We start from the raw sequence: 12,371 nt of genomic DNA, 5'->3' as shown, positions 1-12,371 counted from the left end.
AGCGTTCATGAATTTTTCATCAGTATTTTATTACTTTTGGAAACAATCAGTTGCAGAGCCTCTCATAATGCAAAACTTCACAAGCACACGCAGCTGCCAAGACTTCCCAACCAGGAGGAAAGGAAGCGAGCTGCCCATGGCCAAAAACAAACTTATGTAAAACCTTTCAGAATGAGTGTGGTAGCACGTCTGTCTTTAACACAGGATGCGATACATCTTCAAATGTGTGATTCGGGAGCCCCTGGGGGCTCAGCCGGTTAAGCAACTGACTTTTTATTTTTTTGACAGACAGAGAGAGAGAGAGAGCGCGCGCGAGCAGAGGAGGGTCAGGGAGAGAAGGAGACACAGAATCCGAAGCAGGTTCCAGGCTCTGAGCTGTCAGCACAGAGCCCGAAGCAGGGCTCGAACCCACGGACTGCGAGATCATGACCTGAGCTGAAGTCGGACGCTCAACCGACTGAGCCGCCCGGGCGCCCCTGCAACTGACTCTTGATTTCGGCTCAAGTCATGATCTCAGGATCGTGAGATCGTGCCCCACATTGGGCTCTGTACAGACAGTCCAGAACCTGCTTGGGATTCTCTCTCTCTCTCTCTCTCTTTCTCTCTGCTCCTTCCCTGCTTGCACACCCTCCCTCTTTCTCTCAAAATAAATAAATAAACTTAGAAAATTAAAAAAGTATAATGCAAATGTTTGATATGATACGAAGTTTCCAATAAAAAACGCCTTAAGCAAGGCGGCCGCACTTCTTTGCTGTAAGTGTGCTGGGCTGTGTGGGCCCTCCAGCTCTGCAGCGGCAGCACAGAAGCAGTCGTGTAGAGAGTCCACAGACCATGTAAGAACATAGCTGCATGCTAATAAAACTTTATTTACAACAACAGGTGGCGGGCCATAGCCGCCCACTGCCATGGTTTTCGGGCTGTTGCCTCAGACCCAGGAAGGTCTAAGGATCACCGACTGATCTCTGGCAACAATTCAGTCTCAAAAGGCATAGTTTTCTAAAAACTTAGTTTTATCTTGAATTACCCAGAAAATGTCCTAGCCTCTCTGCTGAGTCATTGCAGCTGTTCTACACGCCCGTGCGCCACGTTGATGTCCCCGTGTTTTCAAGATCGTTTCTCTTTTTTTTTTTTGAGTTACCTAGAGCACTAAGTGGTAAGTGAAGTAACCAGGTACAAACACTTGAGACATCTTTAGAGTAAATATTTGCACTGCTTCGTCAGAAATAAGGGGAAGACGTAACCCCGAATCAGCTAAAACTGTTCAGTGTAATACTTCACCGGCTCCGCGGGAAACGTGTTTCCCCTGATCTCTCCTGGGGTGCGAGAGGGCACTCACAAAACACGATGGCCGTCAATTACGCACATTTTTAAAATGTTGGCCATAGACGTTTAGAAAGTCAATGCATTTATCAAATGTGCTGATAGCATCTGAAATTTTGCTTGGCCTTTTGCTCGGTAAAATTACACAAGAAAACTATCTTGTTTTCATTCCTGTTACTTTCACCATCGCCATCTTACTCTTGCTGTGCTGCTTGGTGGCTGCCTTCTTGGTCCTTCATATCAGTTAACATCGGACTTGCCCAGGAGCGGCAGAAAATCCGAAAGAGCTGCGGCTTAAACAAGACAGATTCAAACCTCCCTCGTTTTGAGTCCAGGATAAGGTGGCCCAGTGATCAGTCCGGCGGGGGCTTCCTGGTTTCAGGGACACACATTCCCGTTTGTGCCGCACATGTGTCTGGGACTCAGACAAGAAAGCTCTTTACGGGGCAAATAGCCTACTATTTAAATTTTTTTTAAGAATTTTAAAAGAAACTACCCCCCCACACACTCATACACACACACACACACACACACACACACACACACACACACACACACTTAAGCTAGCAGTGAGTAGACGAAGAAAAACTCAGCTTTTTTTTAATATTCCTTTTTTTTACATTTATTTATTTCTTTTGAGAGAGGAAGCGGGGGAGGGGCAGAGAGAGGGGGAGAGAATCTTAAGCGGGTTCCGTGCGCAGCACCAAGCCCAGCTCGGAGCTCGACCCCCTGACTCTGGGATCATGACCTGAGCCAGAATCAGAGTCAGACGCTCAACCGAATGAGGCGCCCCAAGTCTGGGTTTGGCTTAAAGATAAAATCTAATCGGAATGTATTCATTCCATGGCTACTAACTTCTTTTATATATGTATATACATTTTTTCATGTGTAATAAATACAAGTTAAATTCTATCCATTCATGTTTTAAAGTATGTATAAGCTTATAAAATGTTAATCCTTTCTCTTATGAGAACATATTCCTTTCCTCAAAAAGTGAAAAGGAATTCGTATATGTTTTTTGACCCTCACTAAAAATACTGCTCACAAATATTCCAAAGCATTTCCCTATTTATCTATTTTTTTTTACTTACACTGAAGCAGAATCAGACTTACAGAAACATAAATAATCACTAAAAACCATCTATTTTCATTTTCCTCCAGTATTAACCCGTTGTTACCCAATGGCTGGCTAGTCTATAAGTTATAATTGCATTTCCCCTCGGCGCTGGGCTGTTAACAGAGGAGGGAATTTCTCTAAAACAGCTGACAAGTCACATTTATAAAAATAATAATAATAACAATAACGTGTTGTTTGGTTTTGGCCCAAGACGCCTGCTAGGAAAACACCAGAACCCAGCCTCCCAGCTGATCCTTGGCTGAGGCCTGGGAGGGTTTCACGGGGGAGGGGCTCGGGGAGAAGAGAGGGCGTCCCTTGCGCAGCAGGTGAGCTGCCGTGAGTCCCCTCCGCGAATTAATCCGGTGTCCAAAGCGCGCCTCTTTGGGAAGGGCCCCGGACTCTGCGTAGACCTCCTGGAGCGGAGCAGCCCCTGACGCTCACGACTCCGGCTTCCAGGAGCCAAGGGAGCTGAGGCTTTCTGCCGCTTCGCACTCCCCCTCCTCGGCGTAGACGCGAGGCCGGTGCCCAGCGTCCCCCCCCAGCGCGTCCACACCGTGGAGCCTCTGGGGAAAAGCCAGAGGGGAGAAGGTAAGTGCCGGGCTCTGCCACACGCGGTCCGTTTCCCCCGGGCTCCATGGGCCGGGCCAGGGTCGGGGGAGGGAACTCCAGGGCAGGTTAACAGCAGGCTGTCCTGGTCCCTGGCTGTCACAGAACCTTCTAGAGACCCAGAGTGGCAGCCCAGGGGAGGAGCCCGCTTTCCGCTCTCCAGCTGCTCGGGGAGGCGGCCCGGGCGTAGGTGCCATGCGTCCTGGCTGCGCCCCTTGGGGCTGAGCCTCGCCACTGGCGCCCTGGTGCCACCCCTCCTGGCGGCGGCTGGCCGGCCTCCACCGAGCACGCTCCAGCTCGTCCTCCGGGCCCCACCGCTCTGCGAAGACTGTTCCGGCCAGAGAGACTCACTTAACGTTTGCTGGACGGAGGTGCACCTGCTCCCTTCCCGCGCCTCGGGCAGGGCGCCGCCGGCCCAGCGGGGAGCGGGTTGGCAGCGAGGCCCGGAGGGCAGAGGGCCACTCACAGCAGCATGGGGACACGGGGACATTTGAAGCCGAGGGCCCGGAGCCTGGGAGCAGGCGGAGGAGGGGCAGGCGGGCAAGGGACGTGGGGGCCCCAGCGCTCTGCCCCTGCCCCCAGCTCGCTGGGCCCCTCCCAGGCCCCGAGTTCAGCAGGAGACACGGTGCCCGGGCCCACAGGTGGCCGCTGCCTGTGTCCCCGTACCGGGGACTGTGGTCACTGCGTGGCCATCGCCCCGAGGGGAGGGCAGGGGAGGGCAGGAAGCGCCGGCAGCTGGCCACGTCCCCCGGCGGCCCGGAGAGATCGCTGGTGATGGCTACGTGCGCACACAGCAGGATCCGGGCCCTGCGGGTCTGACTTCAAACCTCCCGAGGCTGACCACACGACCCGACTCGACCCGACGCGGCGGCCCCTGTGCCCTGATCCAGCGAGCGCAGAGAGCCCGCAAGATCCTAATTCATCACAAAGCCCCAACTAAGGCAGGAGGCTCCTCGCGGAAGGAACCAGGCCTTTAATCTGTGGCCTTCCTCCACTGACACCACGCACTGCACCCCAGGCTGGCACTGAGCACAGGCTGCCTGCCCTCCGGGCGGAGGGAGGAGGGTCCTGGGCTGGGGTGTGGCCTCCTCCAGTCCAGCAGGGCGGGCACCTTCAGCCTGTCTCCGCGGCCTCCTGGGCACAGCTGGGACCCTGGGGGCCAGCCAGATGCCACGTGATGGTCCCCAGGTGCGGGTGACTCTATTCTCCGGCACAGCACCACCCGGTGTGCAGTGAGCCACTCGGGGCTCCCTGACACGTGGGTGAACGGGGCCCCTCGAGGTTGCTCCAAGCTGGGGGTGGTCATTCGAGGCCAGGAGGCGGTGGTGGGCCCACCGCATGCAGCCTTGGGTCTGAGCACCCCCTTCTGCTCCGCACCCCCTCCTCAGCCACCGTGTGCTGGGCGTGACCTGGCCCTGTCCTCACAGGAGGGGGCAGCTCAGTCCCACCCTCCCTGCCCAAAGTCCAGCCCGTGAAGCCGCCACCACCGTGCGGCCCCCTCCCAAAGGTGCCTGGACTTTTGCTTCCAGACTTGGAGAAAATTAAGCATCTGGTTTTGTCTGTCCTGCTGGACTGGGGAGGGACCACGCTCCCACCCCGGGGACTGGCCAGGCCCCAGAGGGACCTGACACCGGGCAGGCCCCAGGCGGTGACTGTGGAGCTCCACGGTCTGGCTCCGAAGGCCGCATGCCTGTGGCCCCGTCTGTCACCCATCATCACAGCTAGGGGAGGGGTCACCGTGCTTCACCCAACAGGGTCCCTCAAGTCAGAGGCGGAAGAAGAAGCCACACTGACGAAAGGAAGCCCTTCCCACCTGGCTCAGGGCGTCCTCCATGGTCCCCGGCCTCGCGTCCGGGCCTCGTCTGGGCACCACGGCCTCCTGGCAAACCTGCAAAGCAAGCCAGCAGGCTCCCAGCACCACGGAGGGGGGCCCTTCACGGCTCCCCCCGTCAGTGACCTCTGCTGTCCCCAACAGGGACAGGCCACCTCCCAGCCAGAGGGCTGTCCCAGGGCCTGGCAGGCCAAGGACGGTGTGCACACAGGTCCCCTATCTGAGTGTCAGGAGAGAGGGAGGCCCGAAAGTGCAGGATCTTTTGATGCGGTGGCTTTGGGGAGAGGACGGAGCTGGAGCGGAACCAGCAGTGGCTTTCAGAGGGTTCCAGAACTTATTCAGGAGCAGATGATTCTGGAGCAGCCTGGTCCCAGTGCTCGGGGGTGGGCGGGCACCCTTAGCTCACTCACTTGGCAAATGTTTGTGGATATGGGGCTCAAGGACTGGCAGGGGACAGGGCGCCGCGGTGAGGAAGCGCCCACACACGGCACACCTGCACCTGGGAGTCAGGCCCCTCCGGGCTGGCAGGCGAGGCGCCTGGGGCACCAGTGCAAGGTGGCCCGGCTCCTGTGCCCACATTGGTGCAGGGCCGGACCCGAGGGTCAAGAGGAACTAGAGTTCGGAGCTGGGGAGCAAGAGGGGCACCCCGCCCAGCTGGGGCCAGGAAGCTCTCTCAGGGCGAGAAAACACAAGGGCCACAAGGGCCACCGAGGAGGAGGGCTCAGCAGAGGCCCGCAGCCTGTGGGGGAGGGAGCACGGAGAGACTGAAGCGGCAGGCAGAGGCCAGAGCCGACAGAGGCCAGAGGTGAGCGGAACATCCCACAGGAGCCTGGGTCACAAGGCCGCGGACTTTTTCCCAAGTTCAGGGGGGAGATGTTCGGGAAGTTTCAAACCGGACAGCCATTTGATAGGATTTGTGTTTTCAGACACTGAGGGGGCTTCTGGCCATCCCGAGTGTAGGGGTGCTTGTGGGTGTCCAGACGTGTGAAAACTGGGAAAGTCTGGGGCAATTTCATACACATGTAAAATTTCAGATGCCCAAAAAGGATATAAATTCGCCAAGTTCCTGTGTAACACGCACACATACACGCGCACACATGGATCTTACGTGCCCCATCGCACTGACTGACCTGCACTAAAGTCACTTAGCCCGAGAGCGAGTGTAGACAGCCACACACAGTGCTGAGACCCACTGCCCGGCCCGGACGAGGGCCCAGTTTGGAGACGCCGAGCAGGGTTTGGCTCCCGGAGGTGGAGGCCCCTCCTGCCCCGGGGCCCCTGGCCAGGCGCTCACTGGTCAGACACTGGTCTTTCTCTGCCTCCAAGGAGACTCGGGGCCATTGTCTCCAGCCAGCTCCGGTCCGCAGACAGCACATGTCCCCACCCTCACCACCAGGACAGCTGCCCGGCCTCCGCACGGAGACGCTGGCTTTAGCCCGTGACCCTGGGGCCACCCCTCCAAGACACCCCAGTGGGAGTGCCTGCATTTCGTTTTAACTATGCGCAAATCTTTTGAACATATTATCTGATGTTATTTTTATAACGGAAAAGGGTTTACATCTTTTTAGTGGAGTCCTCCCTGGTACGTTCATGAAAGCAAACATTTCATACTTTGCTTTTATGAACTTGAACGAAACTTTTCATCTCGTTTGTTGAATCAAAGGACATCTTGATATTATAAATCAGTCTATCTAAAAACTTAATATGTGAAACTGCCTGTTGGCGTAAATTCAAATTTCTTGATATTTTAACAACCGATTTACAACAGTATAGGACAAGGAATTAGTGCCATGATGACGTAATGCTATACTCTTGACCCACAACCTCTGACTCTGTTTTCAGCGGAACTGCCATTTCTGCTGAGTGCCCTGGCAGTGGGTCTGTGTTAGGCAGGTCAGGGTCCGCACAGCAGGCATTGATAACAAGCACCCTTACCTGTTTGACTTATATGACATTCTTCCCAGGATCTTGGTTGAACAAAGAATTTTGCCACTAGAAAGGTTTAGAACAAAATGGACCAGAAGGCCTCTGTGGCCCCTTTGGCTCAAAACTTCTGGAAACCAAGTTCTTAGCATCTCCGCAGCAAAAGGAATTTGCCAGGGACTGAAACTCGGCTTCCAAGCCTAGCTGTGCGTTTTTTACGGATTTCTAGTTCGTTTTCCACACTCAATGATTCTTTTTCGTTTATGTGGGTGTTGGGCATAATTTCTCAGATTTGTCATTTTCGGGGCTTTCCCCAGCTGTTAGCAAGGGGACCCTCCCCCTCGTGACATCGATCTGTACTTACGGGAGTAGAATATTTGTTCCTCACAAGTCTTGGCTCGAAAGGCATGCCACACCCCTTAATTTTAAGAAGGACGAAAAAATACATAAATAAGTAAAATAAAAGTAACACACATGGAACATTTATTGGCTTCGTATCAATTATCCAAAGATGCAAACGTATAACTAGAAATCCTGGCGATCACATGCCTTTTAACTGCTGGCACACTATAGTGCGCTGTCCGTAGCGAAACCCCACAAGCAAGCTTTAGGGCTGCTTCGTAAAGATGGAGTATGAAAATATAAGATTTTCAAGCCCCATCTTTGGTCCAGGAAGGCCGAGGAAGGCTCATGGTGCCAAGGGCATAGCCTCAACATCTGCGTACGGGGCACGTTCATCCCTGGGACCCAGAACCCACTACGTAAATTGCAGGACCCACTGCAAAATGAAAATGTGCGGCCCCTTGTCCAAACAGGAAGACTTTATGGTGACAATAGGGCCTTAAACCAAGCCTGGGCCCTTCTGAGCACAGGACCCCATGTGCTGGACCCGGTCCAGGCACACACAGCCAGCCTCCCGGGCCAGAGGGACACATTTATTAAGGCACATTTTCCTCAAACATGGCCTGAGGAAAGAGAGTGAAATGATGGAGATCTTGAGTTCTTTTTTAGAAGTTTCCCATCACAAAAATTGTGGCTTTTTGGACCTTGAATACCTCTTTTAGTTCTTGTCAAAAATGTACATTTTTTGTTAAAATAATATCATATTTGATCACAACTATCAAGTAGCAGCTCTTAATAGCCAACGATAACCATAGCTAGTTAGGTAAATGGGAAGGTTTCATTGACTGTGATGTTCTACCAGCATCACAGAATCTTCTAGAAGGGCTGCCTCTCAAGAGAACCAACTGTCAATCATTAGAGGTTCTTACCACAACAGGCAGTGAACTTCTGTAACGCTCTGGAGTCCCCAGGACAACGTATTCCTGGTTGGATGCCCTCGCTGCAGGTTCAAGGCCATCGTGTACATCCTGGGGGGCGGGGGGCTGGGGGAGAGATGAGGGGCTGCTGACTTACTCAGAAGAGAACACGTTTCCCTCCAGTTGCAAACAGAGCACGTATGTGCGTCCCTCCACACCTTTCCCTTGCTCTGTGCTCCTGTGCAAATAGCTGCTAGTGTGAGGACGAGGGTGGGTGGGGAAAGGTGGAGAAACGCAAGCGCAGCCTGGAAACGGAGCGTGTGGCCCCCGTGACTGTAGGCGGGGACATGACCATTCCATCCCTAACACTACGGATGCCGAAAATCAAGGATGCACATGCCCAAGACCTAGCCCGTGACACAGACCAATGAAACTGGATTCAGGGATGGGCTGTCGGCAATTTCTGCTATGGGTCTAGTATTTTGTTAGGTCCTTCGATAGTGAAACAAAATTTCCAAGAGACTAAAGCAGGGAATGGTTCTTAACGACGCTTTAACAGAGTTCATTCTTTGCAGCAGATTTTAAAATACCAGGTTGCCCAGTAAGTCATAAGTGACGCCTTGCCCGAGGGAAGGCGGATGAGTGGCAGCGGATTTGACCAGAGGGGCCGAGATCTGCAGGCCACCGTGAAGGGAGCCTGGGGGGGGCACATGGAGAAACGGAAGCGGCAGACCTCGGCTTCCTCCCCCGTAGACGGGGAGGCAAGGTGACCCCCCCCAGGGGTTCTGGGGACCAGCCAGCCGGACGGGGCCTGCGGGGTGCACACCCAGGGCGCACTCCGTAAATCAGAGCTGCCTCTGTGCTTGTCAGAAGTGACTCTTCTGGCCTCTGGAAGCTAACAGGCCTGCCAGCTCCGCTCACACAATATCGGCGTGCAAGGTGTGCAAGAGAGACAGAGAAGTCCTGCCCCAGGGGCACGGATTCTCGGGCGAGATGCTCCCAGCCAAGCACCTGCTCAGTAGTTTATAGCAGCCCCGGATTAACGCGCTGCCCTTTGAAGTGGGCCCGTCTGGCGTAGGGAAGGGGCGATTTCGCCAGTGTGGGAACAGGGGTTTAATGACGTTGAATTGCATGGTGAGACGCGGCTTCCCGTTCTGACTCCTCCTCCACACTCCTGAGGGCACGTGGGGCGTGGGGGCGGGGGTGTCTCCACCCAGTGACAGCATGGCTCTGCCGTCTCTGGCTTCCTCAGAGACCTGAGCCTGGTGACATTTTCTACGCAGAATTATGGGGGTTCCGGTTCAAGTATGTCCATTTTCCGTTTCGTGGCTCTTCACACAGATAAAACTCGTTTTTTGTTTACTCTTGAAATAGAGAATTTCCCGTTGAAAGAAACGTGCTTTATCCGGACAGAAGTCCACTGAGAGAGAGAAATATTGCTAAAAGGATGCCGGCCCGGGTGGCGTATGTGAGGGGCAGAAAGCCGTGAAGGCGGCACCGGTCAGGCTGAAATCTGGGCACGGGGTCAGATGCCGCTGGCCTGTGAGCTCCAGTGGAGTCACGGGGCTTTGCAGGGGAGGCTGGGGTGCAGGCGGGCACGGAGCGGGCTCGCAGAGGGGCATCTGGGATGCGGGGTGGGTGCTCCCTGCCATGGGGGCCCTTGGCAGAGCCTCTCTTTGGCCTAAACCTGAGCAGCCAGCGGGCCGGGCTTACCTGAGCACCCAGCTTGGCCTCCGCCTTGGCCTCGTCCAACAACAGGACTAACATCTGATCCCTGGCATCTGGCCTTGCCTGCGGGCGCACGGAAAGAAAAGGGTGGAGCTGAAATTACAGATGGCAGACATAAAAGCAAAGAGCAAGGAATGACGTCCCCAGCACGGATCAACACCCTCCCGACACATCAGACTCTGGGAAACGCGCCCTTCCCGTAAATCCAGACAACTGCCTCGGAATCGCTGGCCAGGGGTTTCTTGGGGTTCCGCATCTCACGGGACATGATGGGGAAGGACTCCTGTTTCGATAGGGCCTCAGAATCCAAAGCTCATTTTCTTCCACGGCTCATGGCGATGCTCTCGGGGTCCCCGGGGCTGGGCCGTCCTGTGTGTACTGCCTCGTTCGTTCCTCTGCAACAAGGATCCACCGAGGGCCCAAGTGCAGCGGCCGTTGGAGTTCTCTTCTTGGTCTTAGTCTTGCAGACCATCTCGATCGGGGCCGCCCAGCCGCAGAGCACGACATGGTGGGATCCGAAGTGGCATCTTGTATGAAGCAAGTCCTCCCAAGAGCACAGACCGTCCCTGGGTGCACGGATGTATGTGGACTATTCGTGGGAGGTGGGCGACGGAGGAGAAGCGTGTACACGTTGAAATGGCCTGCTTACTAGCGTGGCAAAGACATCGTAGTACTTTCTATTAATAATACTCTATTGGCAGCTACTCTTTTTTTTTTTTACTTGAGAGAGAGACAGCATGTGAGCATGGGGGAAGAGGGAGGCTGACAGAGGAAGAGAGAGAGAGAGAGAGAGAGAGAGAGAGAGAGAGAGAATCCCGAGCAGGCTCCACACCCAGCGTGAAGCCGATGTGGGGCTCAGTCTCACGACCTGTGATATTGTGACCCGAGTAGAAATCAAGAGCCAGAACCTCAACCGACTGAGCCTTCCGCGCCCCTTGGCAATCACTTTCAATGCCAGTGCCCTAGCCAGGGCCAAAGACTTCACTGGGTGTTTGATTAAATTGTTCAATAAACCTGAGAGAACACTGCTAATTTCTCTGTATACATGAAAACCAAGGCTCAGTTAGCCCGTGTGCCTTTGGAATCCAAGCCCAGATTTTCTGGATCCCAGGCCTCAGAGCCGGAACGATCTGACGGTAGGAGTGGGGGCATGTCCTGAACTGTGAGGACGAGCAAGGGGAAGGACATCCTGGGACAAGACGTGGACAGGACCCCACGTCCCGGATGGGGCTCTCTCATCCCTCTGACAGCTGATCCTCGACCGGGGCCGTCTTGCCCCCGGGTCCCGCCCAGCGTGCCTGTCGTCTGCTCTGCAATGACCAAGCTCCCCCTCCACACACTCTGCTTCCCTAGCTGTTTCCTCTTCCCCAAGAGATGAGCTGCTGGCTGACGAAAACAGCACCTGGGCGCCATCTTCCACCGAGGCTCTGCCCACAGACGGTGCTGGAGGAGGTGACTTCCCCACCGGCCTCCTCCAAGCTCAGCTGCCTCTGCTCCAGCCCGGCCTGGAGGCTGAGCCGGGCCCTGGGGCCGTGCCCATCTGCCTGGATGACTGGGTATCAGCGCTGGGTGGAGCTGCCCAGGACAAGGGACCCTGTCCGCCTCACAAAGCTCCGCTATTTGTCAAGATGGCTTCCTTCTCCAAATTATACAACAATTCACAACAGTTAAGTGCTGCTCTCATTGCTGGGGGAGGGGGGCTCTTCTGGGGTCCAGCTATCTGGAGACTGTCCTTCTGCCTTCTCGACCCCACGCCAGGGAGGCACAGAGCAGACCTTTGTGGGTGCACCTTGCGCCACGGCCCAAGGCGGCCACTTCCTCTTTCCTCACACCAGGAAGGAAGAGCAAGCGCGAGAGGAGGCCCAGGGGCCTGGGTCGCCCCCGCTTCTCGCACCGCCCATCACTTCTGAGACCGTCTCCCTACTTGCTCAAGCACGATGCCAACGTGAGTTGCACTGTCTTTTCCCAAAAGCATCTCACTGGGGCAACAAGTCTTGTTCTTCCAGGAGAAAGTTGTGGGGGGAGATCACAGACAGCAGCAAGACGGGCATCCCGTATCTGCCGCACAGGAAAGACAGTGTTTCCTTCGCGCGTTTCTTTGGCTTTCAGTCTGTACGTCAACCACCCTTAGTTCCAAGTGAAGACAGACGGGATCGCTCACGGCACCTTCGAGGCTGCCCGGCCAAGCCCAGCCCGGGGCTGCTGTGAGGACACACAGCCAGGTCGGCGTCAGCAGCAGCAGCTTTGAAAATCCACCAGTTACCTGCTGAGCACCTGGGTCTTGGCGAGGGTGAGATGCTTTCACGGGCAGGTCTCTGACCCACAGCCCAGCTCTAAGGTTGATTTTACCATCCCTGGCTCACCGGTGAGGATGTGAAGTTGAACAATGAAGCGAATGAGAAGCTGGTCCCTGCCAGGCCAGTGAGCTCGGTGCCCAGCCTCGGCCGGGTGAGGGTGGGGGACCGGGTCCTGCCTCGCTGCTGCCCCCCGGCCTTTCACTGGTTTGCCTCACACTCTCTCCATCTAGGGAAGCTCACCCTGGCCGACGCCATTGGCCTCTAAGCAAGGCTTCTGCACCCGAGCACTG

The 12,371-nt window shown here is 55.3% G+C and overlaps 1 protein-coding gene across 1 annotated transcript in view; it reads right to left on the bottom strand.

Moving 5' to 3' along the window:
* Positions 1-1,966: 1,966 nt before the first annotated feature.
* CDH26 (cadherin 26) overlaps positions 1,967-12,371 on the bottom strand; it is a 32,818-nt gene continuing 22,413 nt past the window's right edge. Inside the window, exons 13-17 of the mRNA XM_029917985.1 lie at positions 9,770-9,847; positions 8,069-8,182; positions 7,162-7,215; positions 4,857-4,931; positions 1,967-3,000 (exon numbers count right to left, since the gene is read on the bottom strand). Of these exons, the coding sequence (XP_029773845.1) occupies positions 2,875-3,000; positions 4,857-4,931; positions 7,162-7,215; positions 8,069-8,182; positions 9,770-9,847 (447 nt within the window). The 3' untranslated portion in view covers positions 1,967-2,874. The remainder of the gene's footprint in view (positions 3,001-4,856; positions 4,932-7,161; positions 7,216-8,068; positions 8,183-9,769; positions 9,848-12,371) is intronic.

The sequence above is a fragment of the Suricata suricatta genome, chromosome 12 (assembly GCF_006229205.1).
Source record: "Suricata suricatta isolate VVHF042 chromosome 12, meerkat_22Aug2017_6uvM2_HiC, whole genome shotgun sequence".
In the NCBI taxonomy this organism is placed as follows: Eukaryota; Metazoa; Chordata; class Mammalia; order Carnivora; family Herpestidae; genus Suricata; species Suricata suricatta.
The sequence above is the reverse complement of the archived record's forward strand: the minus strand, read 5'-3'. Positions and strand labels throughout refer to the sequence as shown.